The 24,571-nt window shown below is 42.5% G+C and overlaps 1 protein-coding gene across 9 annotated transcripts in view; it reads right to left on the reverse strand.

Moving 5' to 3' along the window:
• ANKRD6 (ankyrin repeat domain 6) overlaps positions 1–24,571 on the reverse strand; it is a 95,830-nt gene that overhangs the window by 5,329 nt on the left and 65,930 nt on the right. For 4 of the 9 annotated variants that reach the window (XM_085056348.1, XM_085056349.1, XM_085056346.1 and 1 more), the window contains 13 exons: positions 23,263–23,361; positions 13,706–13,804; positions 13,099–13,197; positions 9,736–9,834; positions 8,699–8,797; positions 7,020–7,118; positions 6,709–6,786; positions 5,832–5,936; positions 5,458–5,598; positions 5,053–5,229; positions 2,914–3,066; positions 2,257–2,370; positions 170–512 (listed from right to left, as the gene is read on the reverse strand). In XM_085056348.1, the coding sequence (XP_084912474.1) occupies positions 170–512; positions 2,257–2,370; positions 2,914–3,066; positions 5,053–5,229; positions 5,458–5,598; positions 5,832–5,936; positions 6,709–6,786; positions 7,020–7,118; positions 8,699–8,797; positions 9,736–9,834; positions 13,099–13,197; positions 13,706–13,804; positions 23,263–23,361 (1,705 nt within the window). Of the gene's footprint in view, positions 1–169; positions 513–2,256; positions 2,371–2,913; positions 3,067–5,052; positions 5,230–5,457; positions 5,599–5,831; positions 5,937–6,708; positions 6,787–7,019; positions 7,119–8,698; positions 8,798–9,735; positions 9,835–13,098; positions 13,198–13,705; positions 13,805–20,698; positions 21,037–23,262; positions 23,362–24,571 lie in introns of those variants that run through there. The other 5 variants (XM_085056345.1, XM_085056344.1, XM_085056351.1 and 2 more) reach the window with 5 other exon arrangements.

Raw genomic sequence — 24,571 nt, forward strand, 5'->3', positions numbered from 1 at the left:
CACCCAGACACATCTTAAAATATTCCCAGTGGCTGCCTTAAAGTGAATTCAAATCCCAAGACATCAGGCATATGGATGGGGGAAAGCACACCACCAGAATTATGTGGCATTAATACAAGTACCCCTCAGTTAATGAGCTGGCCCTTGAATGGATATGACATCTAAGTACCTGACATGGTTGTACCCAATGCTCCATCTTGTTTAACGCAAAAGTGTTGCCCAAAGCTTTGTTCTGGCATCTGGACTCTGCTCCTTCCCCCATCTTCCAAGAGGCTATTTGGAAGCGTGATATAGGAATGCTGGTGGGAGCCCTCTGACTGCAGCACAGGCTGGTTGGCTTTGCAGTCCTTGGCACTGTGGGGGTTGTTGTCAGTATCCAGGGTCTCAGTGAGAGACTCACAAGTGGACAAAGTTGATTTTGGTCTTGATGACCTGGAATCTCCAGAAAGCTTGAGCTCCAGATTCTGAATCTTCAACAAGCACCAGGTCTTCAGCTCATCAACCAAGGAAATCTATCAGAAAGAGACTGTAAATTACACGATCCTATGATGAGACCCTATAGTTCCTGGGCTGCTGAGCATATTTGCCAGGGACAAAGAGAAGTAATCTGGGCATCTGTGGGCTCAGAGTCCCTGTTCAGATGTGCATGCTGCCACTGGGAATATTTAAAGGACTGCAAATCAGAAAAGGTGGAGAACTATGCACTAGCTAATGAAAGGCAGCCTCTTAAGTCCAAGCTACCACCTCTTAGATATGAATATGGTACTTCCAATGCAACTCTAAGTCCACTATCACAGTTGACTTGTTTAATCATACAGTCAGTGATAGTTTCTAAGTGCAAAGAACACCCATGTGGTAATTTTTTAAGAGTGAAATTCAAATTAGACACTTCTGGGGGACAGCTTTATATAATCAGGAACCTCTGCTTCTCTGTTTTTTCAGTGATAAAGGTGAGTCCCCCATTAAATTATAAATCACTAACAGCTTTCAGATTACATGGATGCTTAATAAGTGTCAGTTGCAGAAGCATTTCAATCATTTAAAACAGGAGTAGCTCTTTTCATCCTGTTGTTCATATGACATCATGAATTTAGGTCAGGCTATCCTAGGCACAAGGATATTTAGTCAGTGTGTTTAGTAAAGCCCAAATCTGTTTTTTCAGTTGTTTCAATTAGACCCAACCAAGCAGGAACAGCTGCCATTGCTTAATTCAGTTCATCTGATGTATCACTCCAGCATCTTGTTTCTTAACTGGAGATTACAAGGAGATAGAGCACAAGCCTAGACATTCAGAAGCCAATATAATACTTACGTCTCTTATGGAATAAAAATTAAAGCTGCCTTAGTTTGGTAAGTACTTTTCTTTCGAGAAAAGTGTTTTGTGGATGTTAGACCCAAATATCTCGATAAGTATCTTATGTGAGGATTATCACAGCTGTCAGTCTTTTTAACATGGATTTGGAATGGCCTTACAAACACTCAGGACATTTTCCTAGCACAAAGTGTATTTCTCAGTTCTTGGAAAAATACTAATAATGAGAAAATTAACTGTATTTTAAATTCACCTGTATGAGTCGAGAAACTAATTTCTCAGCAGGTTTTAAATGGTGACTTTTTGCAGAAGCTGGAAGGGCAAGAGCTGGATCCCTACAAGAGCAGTTATTCTTGTACTGCTGGTTGAACAAGCATACAAAAAAGGACTTTCCTACTGGCAGTAATACACAGCTTGGAGATGGTGCCCTGTTGCTAACATGGAGGGAAGAACTTCAGCCTTTTAATACATGGGGGGAAAAAAAGATCAGGTAGAGAAGAAGGGAGAGATTCCCAGGGCCCACAGACAAATGGATGAGAAGGAACAACAGAAATCTTAGCCTTTTTGACTATTTGGATATGTTCCTGCATATGTCCTCTAATGAAGCAAAAGCTGAAAGCACAACTGCGAAAAATGTAGTGGTAGAAAGTTTGCAAATCACTATGTTGGAAAAATGTTATTTTGTTGTAGATCCCACACTAGAGACACAGTAAATGGAATTACATCAGTGGAACTGGATATCACATTCCTAATTTCTAATACAAAAACTTCATAAATTTGGTTTAGTGACTAAGATGGTGGATAGGAATAATTTGTCTTTGAAGTTCTTTTACCTGTTTGAACAGATGAGACGCATCTCTGATATTTTCTGTCTGCTGGAATGAAATTCCTGAGCTGAGCTACCAGAGTATGACCTAAGAGGGAGTAGCTGTTTCAAGCCCTACCTGCCTCTTCTCCCCCTCACTCTTTTCCAGCTCCATGTGCTGCTGCAGGCGGTGAAGGCACTCTGTCCTCTCTGCTGACAGTCGCTCAGCCATAAGCTTGTCCAAAACACGGAGCTGTGGGGGAAAATGCAGTTCAGCTGAGATGATCATGTTAGAACCAAACTCCCACCTGTGAACCCTGTAAATCAAGGTATGATCTGTCTTTCAGTCTTTGTTTCTAGGAATGCTGTCAACTACAACTAGATGAAACTTGCAAAGAGATTCAATCACAAAATTATCAATGAAAAACTATTAAATTAAAAAAAACCCAAAACTTAGAGGATCTTGAATTTCAATGCATACATAATTCAGCAACAGGCATTTTGACAATTATGAACTGACCAGCCACAGGACTGCCTTCTTTCCCTCTTAATGGCTCAAGCTCTTAAAATTCCTTCTCTAAAGGAGCACCAGAAGCCACTTAACACATTAAATGTGATGTTTTGCAACATCACTTCCTGGTAGAATGTCACAGTTCCTGGGCTTGAGCATTAAGAGTTCAGGTTTGCTTTTACAACACAAGAAGCAATAAACAAATGATGACAATGAAAATATCATTAAATTTAGGACATATTTCTAAACCATATGGGCAAGGAAACCTCCAGATCATATTCTTACTTGATGTTGAGTTTTGCTTTCCATCTGGCCCAGCTTAATATTCATCTTATCTTGTACTGTCCCAAGCTCAGCTTTTATCTCTTCCACTGTTGCCTCCAGCTGATTCTCCAGTTTATTTATGAGGGGCTCACAACGACATCCATTTATGGGTGCCTGAAAGGAGTAACAATACATTTACTTGCTACATGCCACCACTCTCTTAGCACACTTGGAACATTATCACAGTCTCCTTTAGTTAGTCTTGTGTTCTATCCCATATACTCTATCTCACCCTCCTGACAGTATCTTACAGAAGATCAGCAAACAGGCTGTTAGTTGAAAAAGCACAGCCTACAAAAGGATTGATCTGTATGGACACAGCCTAACACAGCAATGTTAGTTTACTGGGGCTACAAGCAGCACTGAGCTCAGATTGTGTGTGCTGGCTGAGGAGATACTACATCACAGGCCTGTGTCTCACATCTTGTGTCTCAATGCTGCAATTCTCAACTGTAAAAAAAGTGATTTGGTGGATGCATTTGGGTTGTGCGCATTTACTTTTTAATCTAATGCTAATAAAGTATCTGTCCTTTTTCAGTACTGAATGGCAAGGTCTTGCTGCTTCTGTTTGCCTTCACCCTGCTGGCATTTTGCCGCCTCTTGCCTGCTGGGCACTCCTCTGCCTGCCTTTGGCTCATGGGACACCATCCCATGGTCCCTCGGAAAGGGCAGCTGCACGGACCATATTTAAATCTCTCAGGGAGATGGTCACAAAAGGCTCCCTTAAGTGAAGACAGCTAACCCTCAGCAGCTTCCTCAGCAGCCCAAAGGCAGAAACTGGCTCCTTCAGGGGCTGTGCCAGTAGCCCAAAGCAGCTGCTCCGAATCTGTCTGCAGAGGAGCCTCCCTCTCTTCTTTAGCCCTGCAGCAGTGTTTCATAAATTGGGGGTTATTCCCTTGGCAGGGAAAGGTGGGTGGTTTGCTGAGTATTAAGGAAAGCTTCAGAAGTAAATGCACTTCAGAAGTTATGTTTGCTATTCATGGCCTCAGGGCATCAGAGAGGACAGACAAGCAAAAAAGAAAAGAAGAGAGGAGTGTCACGTATTTCAGGAAATACTGCATGGGAGTCTAGCTCTATTAAGCTGATCTTTGTGAAGAGGTGAGATTTGTATACAAATCTGCGCCTCTCTGCTCCCCAAGTCATTCCTATGGCCCATCAGATCCCTAGGAGGGCAGGGAGATACTCCTTTTAATATATGAAAGGTTCTCCATCCTTCCTGATGCCTGCTATAGGATAATTCCATAGTGCCCCTGTCTGAAAATTTCTCAAACTTTACACTGAGAGGTTGGAAAGCAGTAAACAGCCAGTGACACCTTTGAAGTTTGACCTGAATGATCTTCAGAATCTGCTGAAATTCTGAACTATGCCAAGGGCCTGATAAAAGCTGTTGGATGGATGTGAGAAGCTAAGGAAATGAAAGGATAGACCTCACAGGAGTACAAGAGGGCAATATTAAGAAAACAATACAGATGTCTATAGTGTCTACAGGATAATTTAATAACTGTTTTTATGCTTTCTTATAAATGTCTACTGTGTTAATTAATTGTATAGTAAAGTGACTTAAATATCACTTTTAAATTTATTCCAAACTGGAATAAATGCACATGGGCTGGTAGCTCCAGATTTATTTGTTAACTTGTTTCTATAGAAATCCTGCCCCCAGTAAACACAGAATCCCCAAAGACATGTTGCAAAACCCAGAAAGAATTGGAACAAAATCTATTAAGCTTACTCAATCTCTTGGTTTAGGTAGTAAGCATTCAGTGCTCACACACTCCTTTTCCTTGGAAAATCTCTTTGCATTTCCTGTCAGAAGTCTTAATGTTTCAAAGTACATCATGAAAGTTCTCATGTCATTTCCAATCACTGTTCACCCCTTATCTTTGTAGATCAAAACTACTTACATATGCCTTCTTTAACAGGCACAAACCCAGCTTATTGTTTGCCAAACTTCAGGCCAAAACGCAGCTGAAGCCCAAGCAAGGAAAACCAACCCCAAGTCATGATTTCATGTCCCTGAGAGCACAGTTAGTGGAGCATATTTTCTATCCACTACCTAACTGTGCTCCAGCTCCACACGCTGCTCACACAGTGGCTCACCTGCATCACCTTCCCGTCCTTTCCTCTGTAGAGTGTGTACAGCTGGTAGGCTCGGACTTCATGGGGAGGGGGTGGAGAGGAGCAGTGGTGTTTGCTTCTGCGCTTGGGCACATTTTTCTGGGGCTGAGGGAGTGTCTGCTGATCAGCTGGGGAGATGGGGTCCGACAGTGCTGAAACCTGCACAATATACACACGTTTTGCCTATATGAGCACCTTGGTAAACTAATCCTGGTGGGAATGGGACAAATCCATTGTGAAAATTACAGCAAAAATCAGTTTTATCTGAAGACTGTCTCTGCCCCAGGAGCATGGTGGGGCTGCTGCCCCAGCACATCAAAGAGACACCCACACCACTTCTGAACAGCTATCCCATGTCTGTCTCTGCTGTTTTAAATCTACTGATACCTTTTCCTTTGGCTTTTTCTTTTTGCTCTTTTTCTCTTTGGGATCTGGTGAGGGTGACTGGGGTTTATCCTTCAGATTGTTCTTCCTCTCCGGAGGCTGGTCGCTGCTTGGTGTGTCATCAGCAACTGAGACACTGCCCTGCTTGAAGCAAAGACAGGGAGTTCAGAGCAGTTGCAGAGATGGGGAAGAGGAACCTCTTCTTCGATTGCTCAGTTTTTTAAGCTGCTCTGCACATGTGAGTGGGAAAAGCTTTAGCAGCAGATCAGGACAGACTGCCTCGGGCAGCTGCTGTGGCCATGCACAAGTGAGATGGGCCCAAATATTAGTGACAGTGCCTCTTCACAGCAGATCAAGCTGGTAATGCCAGACTGTACCTTGCTCTGTACCACTTCATCCCGTGGCACTGACTGAGCTCTCCTTTCCTCCTTCAGTCTCTCTCTCTTCTTCCTCAGGCTTCTCCCACGGTTAAAACGCGAGACCTGAAGGCAGACCACACTGTTACTCAGTGATGTCATGCTCTTTCCTACCACAGAAGACAAGTAATAGAGCAGACTTTTTCCTTGTCTGTCTAACAGGCAACGGATAAAGGAGAGTGCACTGCCAGATGGACACTGATGGGCTCAGCAACGTGGGTGTTTATGGCTGTGAAAACACACCACCACTGAGCTCAATCTGTTGGGGCACTTGCTGTCCCCTAGAAGGATGAGCACCTCCTCTGCTGTCCTTGGGCTGGTTCCCAAGCCAAGGCCAGCCCTTTTCATGCAGAGGTGATGAGGAGGAGGGCAAGGATTGTACCTGGTCTCATGCCCTCCCACCTACCTTCTGGCCTGAAGAGCATTCACACACAGATGCAAAGTATAAACAGGACATTTTGTCCCCATTGCAGAGCATCCTCCAGTGAGAACAACCATCCTGGAGGTGGGACATGCCTGAGGCAGGCAGCAGAGTGACACAACTCAGGAGCTTCTGGTACAGGGCAACTTTCTAACCCCTGGGCCACTGCAGGGAACAAGTGCCTCTGACTGCTCCACCCTCTGCCAGTCAGAACAGAGACCTCTGACAGCACCTCATGCAGAGGCTTAATCTGCACACCTTGCTCACCGTGGGAGCTGAAAGGCTCTGTGTCAATAGACAGCAGAAATGTAGGAACATTTCACAGCAGAAGACAAGGAGCAGGGGATGCAGCCTCCCAAGGTTAAGTGGCCTCAGCTCCACGTGTATGTGTGTGTTGGGGAGAGATATATAACGTACCTGGGATGCTTTAGTAAGCAGGAGTGCAACCTCGGGGTTATTGTGCTGTCTGGCAACCTCTAGAGGGGTCTGGCCTGCCTGAAGGGAGAAAGAAAACAGCATTTCCTTCAAACACAAGCTACTGGAAATGTGGAATTTCTCCAACCAAGTTTAGTACATCTCTGTGCACAAGAGTAAGCGACTAATTGCTTTAATTTACCCAGATATAATACAACACTTCACAGCCAAGTATTTTCTACCAAGCTTATGAAGAATGTTAAAGGGACTATACATTAATACAAAATACCAAAGAAACTCCATGTCCTGCTTACATTGTTGACAACAGATGCATCAGCCCCTGCTTCCAGCAACAGCTTCACCACCTTCTTGTGATTTAGAGCAGCAGCTACATGGAGTGCAGTATCCCCTGCCTGCAAGTCAGAAAGCAGGAAACTAACTTGTGACACAAGTCCTTGGATCTCACCCTACAGAATTCACACCTTCCAAAAAGACACTCAGAGGTGAAAAAAACCTACACTTACTGATGCAACAAGTAAGCTTAAATAAGGCCTGGTCAATAAAAGTAACAGTGAGGAGGAAGATGACAGGAGGGGCAAAGAGCTACTTCAGCCTGGGTTTGAGAAACACGGCTGGGGTGCTGGTGATCTGTATAAACCCAAGTGACACATTATGCAGCTTGGAGACAGCCCAGCTCTAACTCCAGCAAACGGATATGGCATCTGAGGGTAGAACAAGTTTTCCCACTACAACCTTCTCTTTTTTTTTCCACCCAGGTTTGATTATTTGGTGTGCAGGTGGTCATGTATCACATTACTCAGAAATACTCAGGTAAGTACAGCAGTGAGATGGTTGGTATTCTCCTCACAGGATTCCTCAGGAAAAACTGATTTTGGATCAGAGCCAGGAGGCAATCCGGGTCCAGCACTAATACAGTGCCCTGCCCTTGTCCTGGTGCAGTGAGGTGAAGACAGCCATGATCAGATTTGAGCACCAGTAACAGAGCCAGCAACTGTTCAAGTGAGACCAGACATGTGTGTACAATGCCCTCCTGTCCCCCTAGTCTTGCATTTTGCCTTCATAAAATCAGATCTGCTCAGGACTAGTGGTTATCTATTGCTTGTCGCTAACTTAGATAAAGTGTACTCCTAAAATCATTCTCTGGGCAAATATAGAACAACTTCAGGTAGTGGTGGGGAATGAAGGAAAGGCATATCTCTCTGGGGCAGGTTCACACCAGTTGATCTTAATATTCAGTAGCTCATTTTGCAAGTTAAAAACCTCATTTCCAAATAAAATTACATAGTAAATTTAACATGCAAAACCCATTTTGTTTGCTGTAGTATCTCATAGTGAAGAAAGAGCATTAAATGTACAGTTCAGAAAACATCCTTATGATCCTCAGCTACACATGGAAGATTTCCCAGGAACATGAGAAAATGTGGTTACACACCACATAATATGTTTATTTTGCAGATTTAACGTATTTTAATGTACTAATTGCATTCTCTTCTAGCACCCAATTAGGCTATGCTATAGGTACAGCAATCAATTACTTCTCTATAAAACAACCGTGGATGATTAATCCTAGGCTGGACTGATCATTACTTTGAATTTAGAGCGTATTTTGTCTTCACTTTTATGTCCTCTTAATTCCCCCTACTGCAAAATGCAGCAAAGTATTCCAGAGGAATTCACACTTTAGTAGCATTGAAATGTCAGTGAGTTATGCTTCACAATGTCTCTGTAATGGCTATAGGATCATTAAATCACCTCATAAATAAGCAATGCTTTAAAGAAATAATGCAAATGTGATGGCAAAATAATAAACCACTGATATGCCATTACTTTAAGGATATTCTTAAAAGCTTAGGCATTTGGTGGTACAGTGGAACACACAGAGTGAAGCAGGATTACTTGGGTAGGAATTCCTCTTCCCAACAACTGGCTGTATGCAAAGGGCACAGAGTCACAATGAGGTTCATGCACTGACCTGGTTCTTTTCATGGACAGAACAGAAAGCACTGAGCAGCACCCTAATGATGGGCAAGTGATTATAACGAGCAGCCACATGCAGACAGGTATCTCCTGCCTGCAAACAGAAACAAAGCTCTGAGCATGTAATCACAGTGAGAAAGCCTGTACTTGTCATGGTGTTCAGGGATGAAATAATCCTATTAATTCAGGAAGAGCAGTAAACACCATACACCTCCACAGAACAGCAATGCTGTCTTCTCTGCAGAACAAAATTTGCTGTCATGGGTGGGAAAGTTTAGCAAGTTTAGCAAGTTTAGGGTGACACAAGGGGAGACCATGAATTCTTTAACCATTGATGGGAAATACTGGAAAACACTGGAATTATAAAATGCTATTTTACTGGTACTACAAACCCTGAGTTAAGTTACATTTTTCCATTAAATCTGTTCTTCTGAACTCCAAACCAATGCAATTTGGAATCTCTCTAACTTAGGGTTGCACATAATGTAGAAAGCATGAGGAGTGGGGGCCAGAGGGCTAGAGCAGCATTCTTATGAAGGGTGGCACTTGTGCAGTTGAGCCTGGGAGCTGGAAGCAAAACCCCACAGGTTTCCATTTCTCTGCCTACTTTGTTATCAACCAGGGACAAAAACATCTGGCTTCCTTTTGTAGATTTTTTTTTCTTTTTCATGCCAGAATCATTATAAAATAGGAGGAAAGCTGTCTGAAATTGAAGCTACCTTGAATCTACCTCATTTGACAGACCAACACGCAGTGTGTAAGATCTGCAGGCCTGAAGGCTTTCACCACTGTCTGTGCAACAGCAAAACCCCATTTGGCTCCTTCTATCCCCTGCTCAAGCGATGGGTATGACTAGTTCATCTCTCAGTCCTACCTTGCATGATGAATACAATGGTTGAGTTGTGGAGTTTTTTTAAATATAATTTATAATAAAAATCACAGCTTAAGGCTTTTCTGAGTATTTCTACAAGTTAAAGCAATATAGCTAAAACAAAGTCACACAAAAATGAACATGCTATTTCCAAAACTCACATTATTTTTGAGGTCTGCTCGAGATCCCCCAAGTAACAAAACACGAGTACTCTGGGAATGGCTGTTCTGGCAAGCCAGGTGAAGAGGTGTGTTACCTGCCTTAGAAAAATACAGGAAAACACAAAAGCCATATTTAGAAATTGGACATAAGCATAAAAAGATAAAACCTCATAGGTCTTCACACAGGAAGATACACCCAAAGGTGGGAAACTGTTATTTTCCCAAAGATATGAGCTGATTGAACCCAGAGACTGAAATCGCCTCTTTATTCTGGCAATGGCTTACCTGGGATAATAAAGGCAGAAATTGAACAGTCTAATGATATCTGGATTGGTCACATGTGTTTGCAGGAAGAAAGAACTCTAGAAACCGTCTCATTCATTAATATTAAACAACAATATTAAGTATTTAAGAACTGTAATTCTTGTGTTTCAGGTTTTTCCCATGCACTGATACAAAAAGCCAAACTGCCATGGCACAGGATCTTTGATCTTTGATCCCAGCCACGACTGCTGTAGGGTATTGGGCAGACCAGGGTCACAGCAGCTCCTGTCTCCTTACAATTGCGACACAAACCAGCTTGAAGTCTGGCTGGGTCTGTAGGTGCTCTCCCAGGGCAGGGGCAGATTTTAGGCTACCAAGAAGCTTTGATGTTCAGGAGGCACACCAGTCTCGATCTAAGATAACAAGGGAGGGCAAAAAGCCACCCAAGCCCCAGAGAATCACATGCTATGGCTCCTCGAATATGCAGAGATGGACAGAAATCAAAGAAGTGTTGGCTTCTGTATTGCCTTTCTAACACGGTGAACAATTTTATTGGTCTCACAAGTTTTTCTGGCAGCATTTGGCTTTTGTTGGCCTGAAAACATTCAGGGTTTTTGGCTCTTGGGAGCTAGAAATTAAATCACCTCAGGTAAAAGGGTTTCCCAGATTTACTACACTGCCTGTTCACCTTGATTATGTCCTTTAATTTGTCCCCCTTGCTTTCAAGACACAGATCAAAGCTACACAGTTTGAATTACAAAAGGCCAACTCTTAGATATGGTCTTAGGTCTTCAGTTCCACATTACAGACCTGAATGTAGTCTCTAAGTTGGGGCAGACATGAACATTTTTCTTCTCAGCTAAATTGCATTTAACTGTCAATTTTTTCCCTCCTGGGTATATCTCTGAAAAGCCTCTGCAATGCCTTTGTCATTTGCTGCTCAGCAGGTTGGCCCTGATTGGAAGGCAGAGGTCCTGTGCAGCAGGTGAGGACCTCGGTCCCGAAAGAATCACAGTGCCAACAGTCAGAGCTCAGAGATTGGCTCATCCGGCTCGTGTCCCGTGGGGTGACAAATCTCTCACCAACTTCAGAGACGGAGAGAGGGTCCCAGTTGTATCAGTCTGGGAATCTTCACTGAAATGTACAGACTGATGGAGAATAGGAAAAGAAGGCTACAACTGATCTCACTGGATGATCCATCACAGCAGAAGAGGTTTTATTAAGCCAACTTGACTGAAAATAAACTGCATCTCCTGTAAAGCAATCGCAACAGGGCGATTGCTTTACAGGAAGTCTACAGCTACCCGAAACACAGTGTCAAATCCTTTCCATCTTCTGCTGCTTCACAGGTTTGGCAAATCTAGCAGCCCATATCTGTCCCATCCATCCAAAATCACACAATTCCCAGGTGTAAGTCAACAGCCTGTGGGATGCTCCTGTACATGGCACTCAACCCTGGCTGCCAGAAAAGCTGTCAGAATGGTAATGTCTTGTCATCAGTAACACAAAAAGCTGAGACAACAGAGAAACCATTTGAGGATTAAGTAGACTTAAGCTCTTAATTTTTCTTGAAAACAAAAGCGGTAAAAGCACATGCAAACATGTATGTTTCCCACATTTGCAGCAGCTCCTGAGAAAGTATCTTGTCCACTAAAAACCACTCAAAGAGTGAAATGCAAAGGGAGAGGACTCTGTGGGTAAGACATCAAATACCAGCACAGGACTGCTCAAGCAGTATTTAAGTTTGCTAGTCATATTTCAGCCACCAACCCTGCTGAGCTATTCTGTGCACATACCTTCCCAGAGAGGTTGCCTCCAATTGACATACACTGGATTGTAAGCTAAATCTTCTAATTCCCTAAGACACCCAAGCACACAGGATAACCAGACTTGCATCTTAAGCCCACACCTGTGCACAGAAGTGGATGTGTATACACAGACAAGGGTATCCAGGGATAGAAGCATAATTGTTCACAAGACTTTATAGGCAAGCATGGGAAGTTTTCTAAAGTACCCTTGATAAAAATCTAGGTGGACATTACAGCAAAAGTAATCACAGAAAATAAAAATCGATAGTTAAAATAATATAAAAGAAGGAATACACATAGAATAATATTGAAGATGATGTAATTACAGATCACAAAGTCACCACAATTGTACAAACATATGCTTCCATAGTGCATATATACACGTGCACATACAGAAACACTGTGCCCAGGCAACTTGCCTTTTTACTCTAAATCTTAGACTTTGACCAGCTCTCTCCTTTCTTCCCCAGACCCTTTCAGTTGTTGTTTTAGAGACATATTTATAAAAAATGCTCAGAGATCCCCTAAAGCCATCCCAAAGCCTTCTCCCTGTAATGCAGGGCACAACGCCAGCCGTATGATCTGGCAAACCCAGCAGCACAGTCATCCAAACCCTGACTCTGCTCACACCATGGGGTGCTACCACCATTCCCTAGACTATTCCATTAACTTCTGAATTACTGAATTGAAGTGCCCCACAGTTATAACAATTAGAGTGGAACTAAAACCCTTTCCTTTGTTACTCTTTCCTCTAAATGGCTCTCAAGGTATTATAAATACCAAACAGAACATAATCCAGGTTCATTACAAGACTCTGGGAAGAGACTATGCTAATATATTAGGAAGAACTTTGTAAGAGGTACTTTGTTTTGTTTCCCCGTGTGGCTTACATTCCTTTGGCTGTTTAATTTCTAGAAAAAAACAGCTTTTCAATACCATTTTCTTATTAGTACAATTCATTTCCATTTTAAATAACACCAATCACAATGAATCTCCTCAGTATAAATTAGAGCACCATGGAGATTTCCACAGGAATGGCAACGTTCCTCAGCTGTAATTAATGTATCATTCAACGCGTTATTGAGTTTCTCCTGCGTCAGCTGTCAAAATATGAATTTCCTAATGCCTGTGGATGAACCATCCAGGCGTGATAAATGAAAAGAAAAAGAAGAAAAAATCCCAATAAGAGCTGGTCTCCCACCTGCTGAGAAATGCTGTGGCCAGAAATCTCTAGTTCTGAGAATCAGCCACCTTAGACCAGAACTGAAAGCTCCTCCTCCACGGGTCTCACCTTGTTCTTGGCAAGAACGTTGGCTCCTGCTTTAACAAGCACTTTGGCAGACTGACTGAATCCATGCCAACAAGCTTCATGAAGAGCAGTGTTCCCATCCTGAAGAGCACACACACCAGAGGAGAAGGTTAGGTGCTACATAACCAACAATCTTAAGCCCTTTTAAAAATATTTTCATTTCCTACTATCTTACTTTCTATTTTATTTTTAGAAGAGGGTAAAAACATTGTTATTTGTCTGGAACTTTGAATTAGTTATACTTACTCCTAAATTAAACTTACAGCCTGGGATTCTCAAGTTTCTGGGATAATCATGGGAACTGAGCAGTGTTTTGTGTAGGGCGTAGTATGGCTGTACATTCCTTTAATTCATCCCTTAATGAGCTGAGAACAGACTCTTAAACCAGAAACTACCAGCCTAATATAAAAGCGTAACTAAATCAGTAATTTGTATTAAAGATACGGTACAGCTTTGTTCAAAGGAATTGTTCCAATTACTCTCAAAGCATCAGACACTTACTAAGGAGTATAAACTGTAACTTTCTGAGACCTTAACATTACTGACTGGCAAGGCTGTCATCCCACAGAGCTTTGGTTTTGTCTGTTACCTTGTCTTGTCTGTCCAAAGCACAGCCCTCTTGAATCAGAGTTGCTATTATATCAGTGTTCCCTACAACTGCAGCCCGGTGCAATGCTGTCTGGTCACCCTGCAAAAAGAAGGAAAATCGTAATTGGTACAATTCCCACCTCATTTTTACTCAATGGAAATGCAGACAACACACAGAGGGGCTGCATCTTTGACACACATACTGTTTAAATCCTAGCTGCTTTTGAAAACAGTCCCCATAAATAACTACCATTAAAGTTTCCAAGATTAATGAAGTTATTGAAAGTATTAGAGAGCTACAAACCATTCACAGAATTTTGCAAGTCATCACAATCCCGTATACAGCGCTGAAGCATTCCAAAAACATGGCAGTATTAGAAGGCAGTGAATTGAACACATTTGGCTCTATGTGTCTAATAGTCAACAGTATCTGTAGGGAACTAAAGGGAATTACAGGCTGTCGTAATTCATCATAATGATCCTCCAGGACTTACACTAACTGGATAAGGCTCTCCTGTTCTGGCTCTGATTGCTCCATCAGGCCTGCTTAGGATAAGGAGCATGAGATGAGATTGGTCTCTTCAGCACCTCTGATGAATTTACCAATTAGTGCTAAGAGTGGAGGGAACTTTATGATGAAAATCACAACTGCAGGACCATCTACTTGTTTCACTCCATCAACTGAGCAATCTTGAGGTCCAAACGACTTTCATTTCTCGTTGACCTGCAATGTAGCAGCAACAAGCAAGTCTCTTACTTCAGTTTATTTCCTTTATGGCCAAGTTTCCAAAAGAAATAATGCCGATGTGGTCATCTTGTCTGACTGCCCATCTAGCTCCTCTCTAGCAACTGCTGAACTCATTTGCTGAGCTAGAGAGCCAAAGTTTAGTTTTCTGCAATCCTTCCAGAAACTGAAGACTAGGGAGACTTTAACCACTGTCCCTGCTCGTCAGGGGTTATCTATATATTTTTATGTACATGTTGGTGAGCACCTGATAAAAAAGGGGCAAGAGAAGGATTTATGAAGCAGTGAGTAGGGATGTAAGACAGGTATCAATGGGAAAATGAGCTGCAGTAGCTCCACTGCTGCCACAACCAGAAGTCTTGGCTTTCCTTTGAAGTTGCTTTGAACCAGCAATGCTGAAGCACAGTCTGAGTCCAGGAACAAAGACAGGCTTCAAAGCTGCACACAGACTTTTCTGGGGTGAATAAACAGGTTGGGAATCCAACCCATTTCTGCTTATCTAGATAGTGGTTACCACAAACACACGCAGGGCAGAGATATGCCATGTGTCCTAAAGAAAAAAATCTTGCGGGAAGCAAGCCCTAAATAGATACAAAATTTCTCTGCTACAAATCTTTATCAGATAGTAGCATATTATATTAAATACTACAACTAGAGGAATTTTTGAATTTTCTGTTCTACAGTGTCTAAGTTTTTAGATAAGTGGCTTATTTGAACAATTTGTTCTCAAAGGCAATTAGCAGCTGACTTTAAAATTGCTCTTGGTGGGGTTCTCTTGTGCTAATGACATAAAAATAGTTATTAATCTATAAAAAAATTAACATCGCCAAACACAACCTACCAGCAAATCACTAAATTGCCTTATAATCATGTAGTTGATTTTAAAGAATTGCATTGAAGGTGCTTTTTAAAAACCTGCTATTTATTTTGTTTGTTTCTAGAGGTTATGTATTTTTACTTTTGTTCTTGCGACTAGAAATGTATTTTAAGAGATTTCAAACAAAGACAGTAATGCTTCCAGGAAGTGGGACTTCCCTAAAAACAAAAAAAGTATTGGAAAATTTACAGCACTGTAAGTGCTCTGAACTTTTGTATTTGTTCCAAATTCAAAGACAACCAAAATGTTATGGAAAATGTCCAAATTATACTATCTCACAAGTATAAATGTCAAATAGTTACCAGTTACTATGACTACAAGGAAATCTGCTCACCAACAAACTGAGGAACAACTTGATATCTGATTTTTTATAATGGCATAGCTACTGTTACTGCACTAGTGAGTAATGTGGGACAGTGCAAAAGTAATTTTATCTGACCATCATGAAATGGAAAGTAATCTGCCAACCTACCCCTGCCAAGTGGTATTGATGCACCCGCAAACCTACACAAGATACCATGAAACAGACTAAAACAAAATGGCAACTGCCATTGCAGTGGATGGAATTTGAACAATGAATGGTTGGTTCCTACTGCTTTACAGTCAGGAAAATTATTGTGGAGAAGACCAGATTGGGGGCAGGAATGGATTGTACAGGATTTGGTTTGTAATTAAGGGTCTTCTTACTGGGATAGTTTAAATCAATGCTGTTCCTGTCCCCATCACAGTAACTACAGTGAGGTCAAAGACTATTCAGCTTTTCAGGCTTTGTTGGTATGACAGCTACTTCTAACAGCATTTCATTTTAATTTAAAACAAACACATTTGTCTATTTGGAAAGGAAGTAGCACGCCTCACTGCTGCAAGACCAGATCTCCCTTGGTACACCCAAGCTGTGTGCTGGGATGCCATACACTGGGAATGCAGAGCAGCACTGGGACAGCTTCAGACATGCCTAAGCTTTATCCCAGAATATATTCTGAAATGGAAGCCTACAGAGGTGAAGGGACTCATGTTCTGCAAATGGCAGGCTCAGGTGCCTCCTGCCCAAGGTATGGTCTTTGGTGCTAACACCTTCCCTGCACAGGCATCCAAGAGTGAGGTCCAACCCACACCCTGACTGGACAAAATAAATGCTTCATCCTGTAACAGGGAGTGTCAAGGGATCTCTCAGACCTTGTTTCACTGACTGCAGTGCCTCCCAGTGAAGAGAAGGCACATATCAATGTCCTGGTGAGGGTCTGTCCCTACCACCACCAGGCCCCTCAACCAGCAGGACAGGGCAGAACTTAAGTCAGCTGCTCCCTTATACCTCAGCATAAACATTAACCTTAAACTGCTTAAAGTGCTGTGGAAGCTGAACCACCAGGTTGTGATGGCTTCTGTGTGACAGTCACTGAGCAACCCAGCCATGGAGAGCACAGCCATCCTATAAATAATAGTGCCTGCACCACTGCCTTTTAACTGCCCTGCCTCCCCCTCGGCAGCAGGGCAAATCCCTGCCTTGCCTTTCATGGAATCAGAGAACAGAGATGAGTTGTGTTTTTTTCACAGCATGAATTTTCAGGCAGTGTAATCACTGACTTGTGTATCTTTTATTAATTGCTAAAATAACTGTTTCTGAAAGCACTCACTAGAATTGTGCCTTTAGCAAAGCATTAGGGGTCTGTTGCAGAGGCTCAGAGAGCAATTACACCGGTAAATGCGTATTAACTGTCCAGACTATTATGTTGGGCACAATTTATGATCCTATTTGCAAGAGATTTATGCCGTAGGAACAGACTGCAGAATGAAGAGAGACAACTCCAGTGCTGTGTCACAGAAACATGACCTTGACAGAAACAACAGTCTGCCTAAATGCAGAGTGGGCCCAAAGCCAAAAAGACTTAGGTGAGGCTCAACAGAAGTAAGGCACTAAGTGAATCTTAAACTACATAGGTGAATCTTATGCCCCCTTTCTCACACTCTGCCTAGCCTGAAGGCAACTGAAACTCAGGAGATTCCACTCCAACACCCTGGACCTGTCAGCCTGCAAGGCGGGTACAGGGCACTGTATTGCAGTGGCATGACACCCCCTGGCCCTGCACAGCTCCAATGCAAGCAGTTCTCTTCCTCTCTCTGGCCCTGTGAGTGCCCTCATCACACATTTTCTGGAAGAAACTCCATTCATATTGCAGGTACAGCCACCACCCTTCAAAATGAGGCCAGTGCACTGGCTCTTCCACAGGAGCCCAGAGGTAGCGGTATTCGCCCAGTTTGTGTTGCCATGACAGCACTGCAGTGTTGAAAGTTCTCCACTTTTAGGAAAAAATCTCAGTATTCACTGGGATAGTAGGAGGCTGACACTGGGGAATTATGACAGAAATCTGCATCCCCTGATGCAGAGGATGCAGGACTGCATACCTGAGAGCTCTACCTATAACAGGGCCCCTGCCCAGAAGGAGGTACATGTACAGAGGGGGAAACCATGCTCTTTACAGAGGGCTTAAACACTTGCTTCCAGGAAAAAGTTTATTTTTGCCTTGCATTTATCCTCCAACTCTGTTAGGTAATTAAATCACTCTTTGCAATTTTAAGTTTAGAGCCTGTCTGCCCTTTCTTCCGTGCATCGTCCTACCAATGTCCTATCTCACTTAACTAATGAAATTGGTGTGTGTTTTTACAGGTTTTTTTTGCAGCAAGAGAGAGTTGAGGTGCCTGGTGTTTAGTCAGGGTCAAACCCCGACACAGAGTTGGAGGATAAATGCAAGGCAAAAATAAATTTTTCATACACTATTTTGTTCACTCACCCCCTCCCTCTTACGAACCCATTTTTATTCACCCCCTTTCCTCTTTTTAACCAACAAGCTCGGATAGGGGGGCAGGGTGTGGGGTATTTTCTCAGTTCACAGAGCAGGTCCATAAATCTATTCTTCACCACAATTCTTCTACTACAAATACTCTTATCTCTACTTATCTCTCTCTCTCTCCAGACAGTTTTCCTGCTCTCACCCCCTCCCTCTTAAGAACCAGTCTCTCCACTCACCCCCCTTCCCTCTTTCCAAACCAGCAACACAGACAGGGGGCAGATTGAGGGGTCCTCTGATCAGTCTATCAGGGAGAGGAGTTCTCTACTTTGCCACGGGGGTTCCTCCCACGAGCAACATCCCGCCCGAATTCTGCTAAAACACAAGTTCTTTTGTCCATAAGGTGCTGTGCAGACTCTCCTGAGCCAAGGCCAGGCTGCTTCCATCCCAGGAGCAAGGCCTTTCTCTCCCTTGTAAGGCCTTTGCAGTTTTAACTCTTTTGATGAGTCTCCAAACTGGATCACAGCTTTCTCCAGGCATTCACCTGCTCCTCTGGCGTGGCCTATGGGTGAATTTCTGCACTCTTGTGGACTCCATGGGCTGCAGGGGGACCTCCTGCTCCCCCCATGGCCTTCACCACGGCTAGCAGAGGGTTTTCAGCTCCAACACTGGAGCACCTCCTCCCCCACCTCCTTCACTGACCTTGGTGTCTCCATGCTGTTCTCCCTTCACATATTTTTACCTCCACCTCCTCCTCCTGCAACTACGAAGAAGTGTGTGCTTACCTTGTTTTGATTTCTTCTTAAATATGTTTTCACAGAGGCATAACTAGCACCTCTAATTGGCCCAAACTTGGCCGGCAGCATGTCCATCACCTTCAGAGCTATCAGAGATTGGCTCTGCTGGACTTGATGTAAAAACTTCCAGAACTTTCACTCAGGACACACAGGAGCCATCTTTGTGCCACTCCCCACCCCTCAGACACCTCCCCAGGCCTACCACAACAGCTTCTGAGGGGTCCAAACTTCTCCTAGATGCTAAAAAATACTTTACTGATGTTTTGGGCCAATCAAAACCACTACAAGAGCCTAACAGGCTGGGAGTCCTAAAGAAAGGCAAACACCTAAATCTTGATTTTTCCCATGGACTTCAACATTACCCTTTCTTTAGCACTTCTGTGTTGGCATGGCTGGTGGCATTTGCTCAGTGTCCTGGTGTTTGCAACTATCTCCCTGAGCTTCCTCATGTGCTGACTAACTTAAATCAGTGGATGCAACCACTGGGAGCAGGCACTTGGAAATTGGGCAGGCATCTATTTGCATCTGAAGTTCACCCCAAGGGAAAGGAAACGACACAAGTGAATTCCAATACAGTCTCAGGTAGCCTGCTGACAGCTCTTCTGGGTTACTGGAGTCTCTGTTGTAGAGTCTACTGACACAAGCTAATGAGATTTGAGTTACGTTAGTTTGCAATACATGCTACTTTTTCCTTTCTCTGATTTAAAGAGCCCAGCCTAAACCACCATATTTTTTCCCACACATTCCTATTCTCCAGAGTATCCAACAGTACAATCTCCTTTAAAGCCCTTCTCCCATGTCACACTTTGCCTCCTCACTGTCCTTCTATGTTTGCAGAAATCAACAGACTATCTTGCTACAAGAGAATTACACCAAAATCATAGAATGGTTTGGGTTGGAAGGGACCCTAAAGATCATCTAGTTCTAACTCCCCTGCCATAGGAGAGGGACACCTTTTCCACTAGACCAGGTGGCCCCATCCAGCCTGGCCTTGAAGATTTCCAGGGATGGAGCTTCCACAACTTTGACCAACCAAAAAATAAACAACCAAAATAAGCAAAAACTCACAGCTTCACTCCCTGATACAAAGTGATGAATGGTGCTTGTAAAGTCATATAATATAAAATCAATCCACTAAATTCACAGTAGAAGTATCAAAATATTCTAAAGTTAAAATACAACCAAGTGTTAAATACTTGCAGGAGCATACAAGAATGTGTGGATATCCTGAAGCAGTTGTACACAAAGGGAACTGAATATGCTCTCATGTTTCTCAATGCCTCTGTACTGCTCTCCTCCTCTTTTGCTACAGAGAGGCAGTCATGATACAGAGCTAAGAACAACTTCACTCTGCACCAATAAATGATGATGTATGATCAGCAGAAGTGATCAAGGCATGAAAAATAATCATGAACAAAACAAATTACAGCTTAAATGAAATGGCACCACAGGTATAAGCTACTTTGCACATTTTCATTCAGCTAGAAATTATTATGAACCCTGGGCTATTGTTCCATTTGAAGCTAATTTTCTGCTGCTTAAACTGGAGCTTCCAGAAGGGAAGTTTCAGGGCCTCTGGCCTTTGTTTTAAATCAACTTGTTTTCCCAATTAGACTTTGAAGGGTGCAGACAGGACAGGAAACTGTATGCAGAGCATGGAGCGCCAAGCAGGCCATGCAGCCATGCAGCGCAGGGAGCTCGGCCATGCCAGAGCACCGCGCCAGGGATTGCAGCATGCACTGGGAGAGGCGACAGGCGCAGGACAGGAGAGATGCACAAGAGTTCTAACCTCCTTCTCTCTTTCTGATCTTCTAGGTTCCTTCCTAGCCTTTCTCTTCTGGTTTCTCTTATTTTTTTCATCCTTGATTTCCTTCACCGGGACAACTTTCTCCTGGACTATTTCTGAGGTGTGTGCTGTATGGACACTCATTGACCACTCAGAGATGGCATTGGGATCCCAGTAAGAGTTGTCAGTATTGGCAGGGAGAAGGAAGGAGTCAGCTCCCGGAGTGGCGTATTCTACAGAGCTGGACTCCACCGGCTGAAATTCATAATAATCCCACTCCAGGCCACTGGAGGTCATTGTTCAACTAATTCTTATGGCTCTTACCGTTCTAGAGAATATATCTGTAGAACATGAAGGGAGCATTTTAATCTCTCCACAACATTTAGCAGCTTTTAAGTTTCTGCTTATCGTCTGGCAAATTAAAACTTAGTCTTCAGTTTGATCAAAATCTAGAATAAAGTGTTTAAGTTTCTCTTGTAATTTAGGAAAATAAAATGTAGGTCATCTTTTTTTTTTTTTTGTGGTATCACAACAACGCCATAGATCAAAATCACCAAAATAATTTGCTTTTCAATTAAATATAATACTCCCCACTCTCACAGGCATTTTCATATCTCAACCTAAATCTGTGTTCCTGAAAAACAGTAATGAAACATACAGATGTTAATCAACAGTTGAGACTAAGATGCCTTCACTTCCATATAAGCACACAGTAAAAGTGACAGAAGGCACAATCAACAGATTCCAAAGAAAAGACAGTAGAAACATATTCTGTGGGGCATAAACTATAAAAATTAATTTTACAAGGAGAAGCCATAAACACAGAACTTTCTTTGAAGACCTATGTAAAAGGAAAGCAGAAATATTTTAGTTAATACCTATCACAAGCAAAAATCTTCATTTGGAGTTTTGGACTTCCTCCTCCTCCAAGACAAATCCAAATATACCCTTTGAGATTCAGCAACTCCTGAGGCTCTCCTCAATCCCAACCAAATTACTACTACTAAATACAGAGCTACAAATCAAAATACATTTTAAAGAAACAGTATCTATGAATCCAGCATGCATCTGTCCTGCTCATATTAACCACCACATTTAGAAGCAGTATTCAAAGCCCCTGAGAAGCTCACAAGACAATAGGTCTTCTATGAGCTGAGTAGTTCTACAAGTGCAAGACTCTTCACTGAACTGAAATGATGCTAAACACTGATTTACTGTTTTTTCCATTATGGCTATCATGTTTACATATAAACAGCCTAGACTTTATTCCTAGAGGATTAAAACAAATAAACCAGACTTACTCAAAAATCAGTTTCCACGGAAACACAATTTGACCAAGTCAGTGGAAGCTACTGCTTTCTTAAAGCAGGAGTTTTCTCAGGAAAACTGACTGTATTTGTAAAGTATCTGCAATTTTGCCTTAAATACCTAATGAATCATTTCTGCCTGGAGAAGTCAAAAAGCATACCCAGGATACATGTGAATAAACTGATTCTCCCATTGCACTTGCAAATCTGCTCCATTTCACAGATGGGCACAGAGAAAGCCTGAAGAGTGCAGGAAGCAAATTTTCTCCCTTGAAAAACAAGTTTCTCTGTAGAAAGCTGGCCGTATCAGTACCCCAGCCCCAAGCTTGTCAGGCAGACTGCTCACGTCTCAGAGGGAATCAGCTACACATGCAGAGAAAGAAACCAGTTTTCCAATTGCTACACACATTTAACTTTCTAGATACAAACAAATGCCCATGGGCATTTTCAAAAGGCACCTAGACATTTCTAGTGTCCTACTAGTCATAAAAGTGTGCCATCAGAAGTTAGCAACTAATTTGAAGAAATCATGGTTATTCAACTGCTGCTGCACATTTCAGCCTACACCCTTTTTCACCAGAGTGAGTGAACTAAAACTGTATTTCTTGTCACTCCAAAGCACCCTAAAGCCCAGTCTAAGATTAGAACTACTCTTACAGAAACCCAAGAAATGTATAGTAACTTATGTATTTTACCAAAAGAAAACAAACTACCATTTGCTAAATTCAAAGCTGTCTTTGTGCTGATGCCTCACCACACAACAACCTGAGAGATGTGACCATCCCCCCCAGGAAGCATGGTGCCATCAGGACACTCTGCCCATGGCACAGCACTGTGCTATGGGCAGCTGCTCTGGATGCTGAGGGATGTGTCTACTCAAAAAGCATCTCCCACTTCAGGCAAACATCACACTGAGTTGTGTCCCCTACCTGGTCTCCTCCAGCACGTTCCCACAATGAACTCCTAGTGCATTTCTACAAGAAGTGACAGGTGATGACTCCCACACCTGCCTGGCACAAGCAGAGGTCTTATAAAGCTCTGCAGCTTGAGCAAGAGGACCAAGCTATTCACTGAAAACCACCACATTTTACATTGTTTTCCATGCATTTTGGCATCTCCAAATTAGATGTTACACCTCTGAATTGGAAAATAGACAGATTTTGTTTTCATTTAATCCTGCTTCAAAGAGGTGAAGGTCTGTGGTTATTTGCCAATCACCTTTTCTGCTCCACCCCGAGTAAAAAAGTTGTATCTACTTACGTCATCCTGAATATCCAGATCACAACCTGCCTTCAACAAAACCTGGACAACGTGGAGATGACCCTTGTGGGCAGCAAGATGCAGGGGGGTCCGGCCATGCTATGAATGAGAAGAAAATAGTAATACCTTAAGGTGAATTTTTGTGCTTAGTAGTTGAATAGAATTTTATCTGCTTTTCATCATTCTTCTGTTTGTACCTCACTCTCTGAAGCCTGCAATAGTAGCAACTGACATGTATTAGTGTGACAAATGCTTTACATTTGTGAGAAAGCTGAAAACTCCTCCTGCACCTTCTGTAACATTTTAGTTTATCCCAATGACAATCTACAAAAGGGGTATTTTATTCACATAAGGGTACTTCCTCACAAATTCGGATCCAGCTCTGTGTCCATGGCTAAGCAGAATTCATGACCCTTTTGTTTCTGTCCCTCTGGAGCACAGAACTGTCAACTGCTTCACTTCCCTCTGTACAGCCAAGTTGCAATAGCTGCCTAATTAATATATTGTAACAGGCACTGTCTTTGCAATAGAGATGAGAATTACTGAACTGCTGCACGTGACAGATGCTCCCCTGAAAAGGAGTGGAAGATTTGTAGTCACTCCAAGTGACTTCAATTATATGACAATCTACTTAATTTTGGTAAAGATCTGCCAGGTTTTTTAGACAATACTTATTTTTACCTCTCTCTCTCTAAAATCTCAAAGTGAAACACCTGAAGATCTGTGAAGCAGCAGCACTCTAAAACTGTTCACTGCAGATTAGTTAATGGCAATAAAGGCAACAGGGTTCCAGCAACTGCTAAATTCACAAAGTATCTTCACAAACAATGCTGTTTTCTTCACTAGGCATTTTGAGAGCATCACATTAAAAGTCACATTACTCCTCACCTGTATCTATTATATATATTTTCCTTCATTACCAGTGCTATGGTCTATTTTTCCAATTATTTACCCTGCAAAGGAAGATAAACAGCCCTAATATATCAACAACAAAAGGAGCAAACACTTCAAGAGCTGTTTGACTAGTGGCTTGAAGTATGCAGAATGCAACCATCAGCTCTCTGAGGTTTTAAACTTATTCAGTGAGAAAACTACTTTAAGTAAATAACAAGCCAAGCTCAAGACAAGACTATTTTCATACAGCAAAGCTCATACCCACCCAGCTGGTAAAGCCTTGTTAACTCAACCTCTTCAGGGGAAAAAGGAAAAACACAGTTGAAATCAACAGAACTACTGAGGGCAAAATGTCTGTGTCATTACTGATTGTGCTGTGCTTCAGAAGTGTTAAGTGTTGATTAATTGTCCTACA

This window comes from Lichenostomus cassidix, chromosome 3 (genome assembly GCF_008360975.1).
Source record: "Lichenostomus cassidix isolate B80296 chromosome 3, HeHo_3.0, whole genome shotgun sequence".
Taxonomy (NCBI): Eukaryota; Metazoa; Chordata; class Aves; order Passeriformes; family Meliphagidae; genus Lichenostomus; species Lichenostomus cassidix.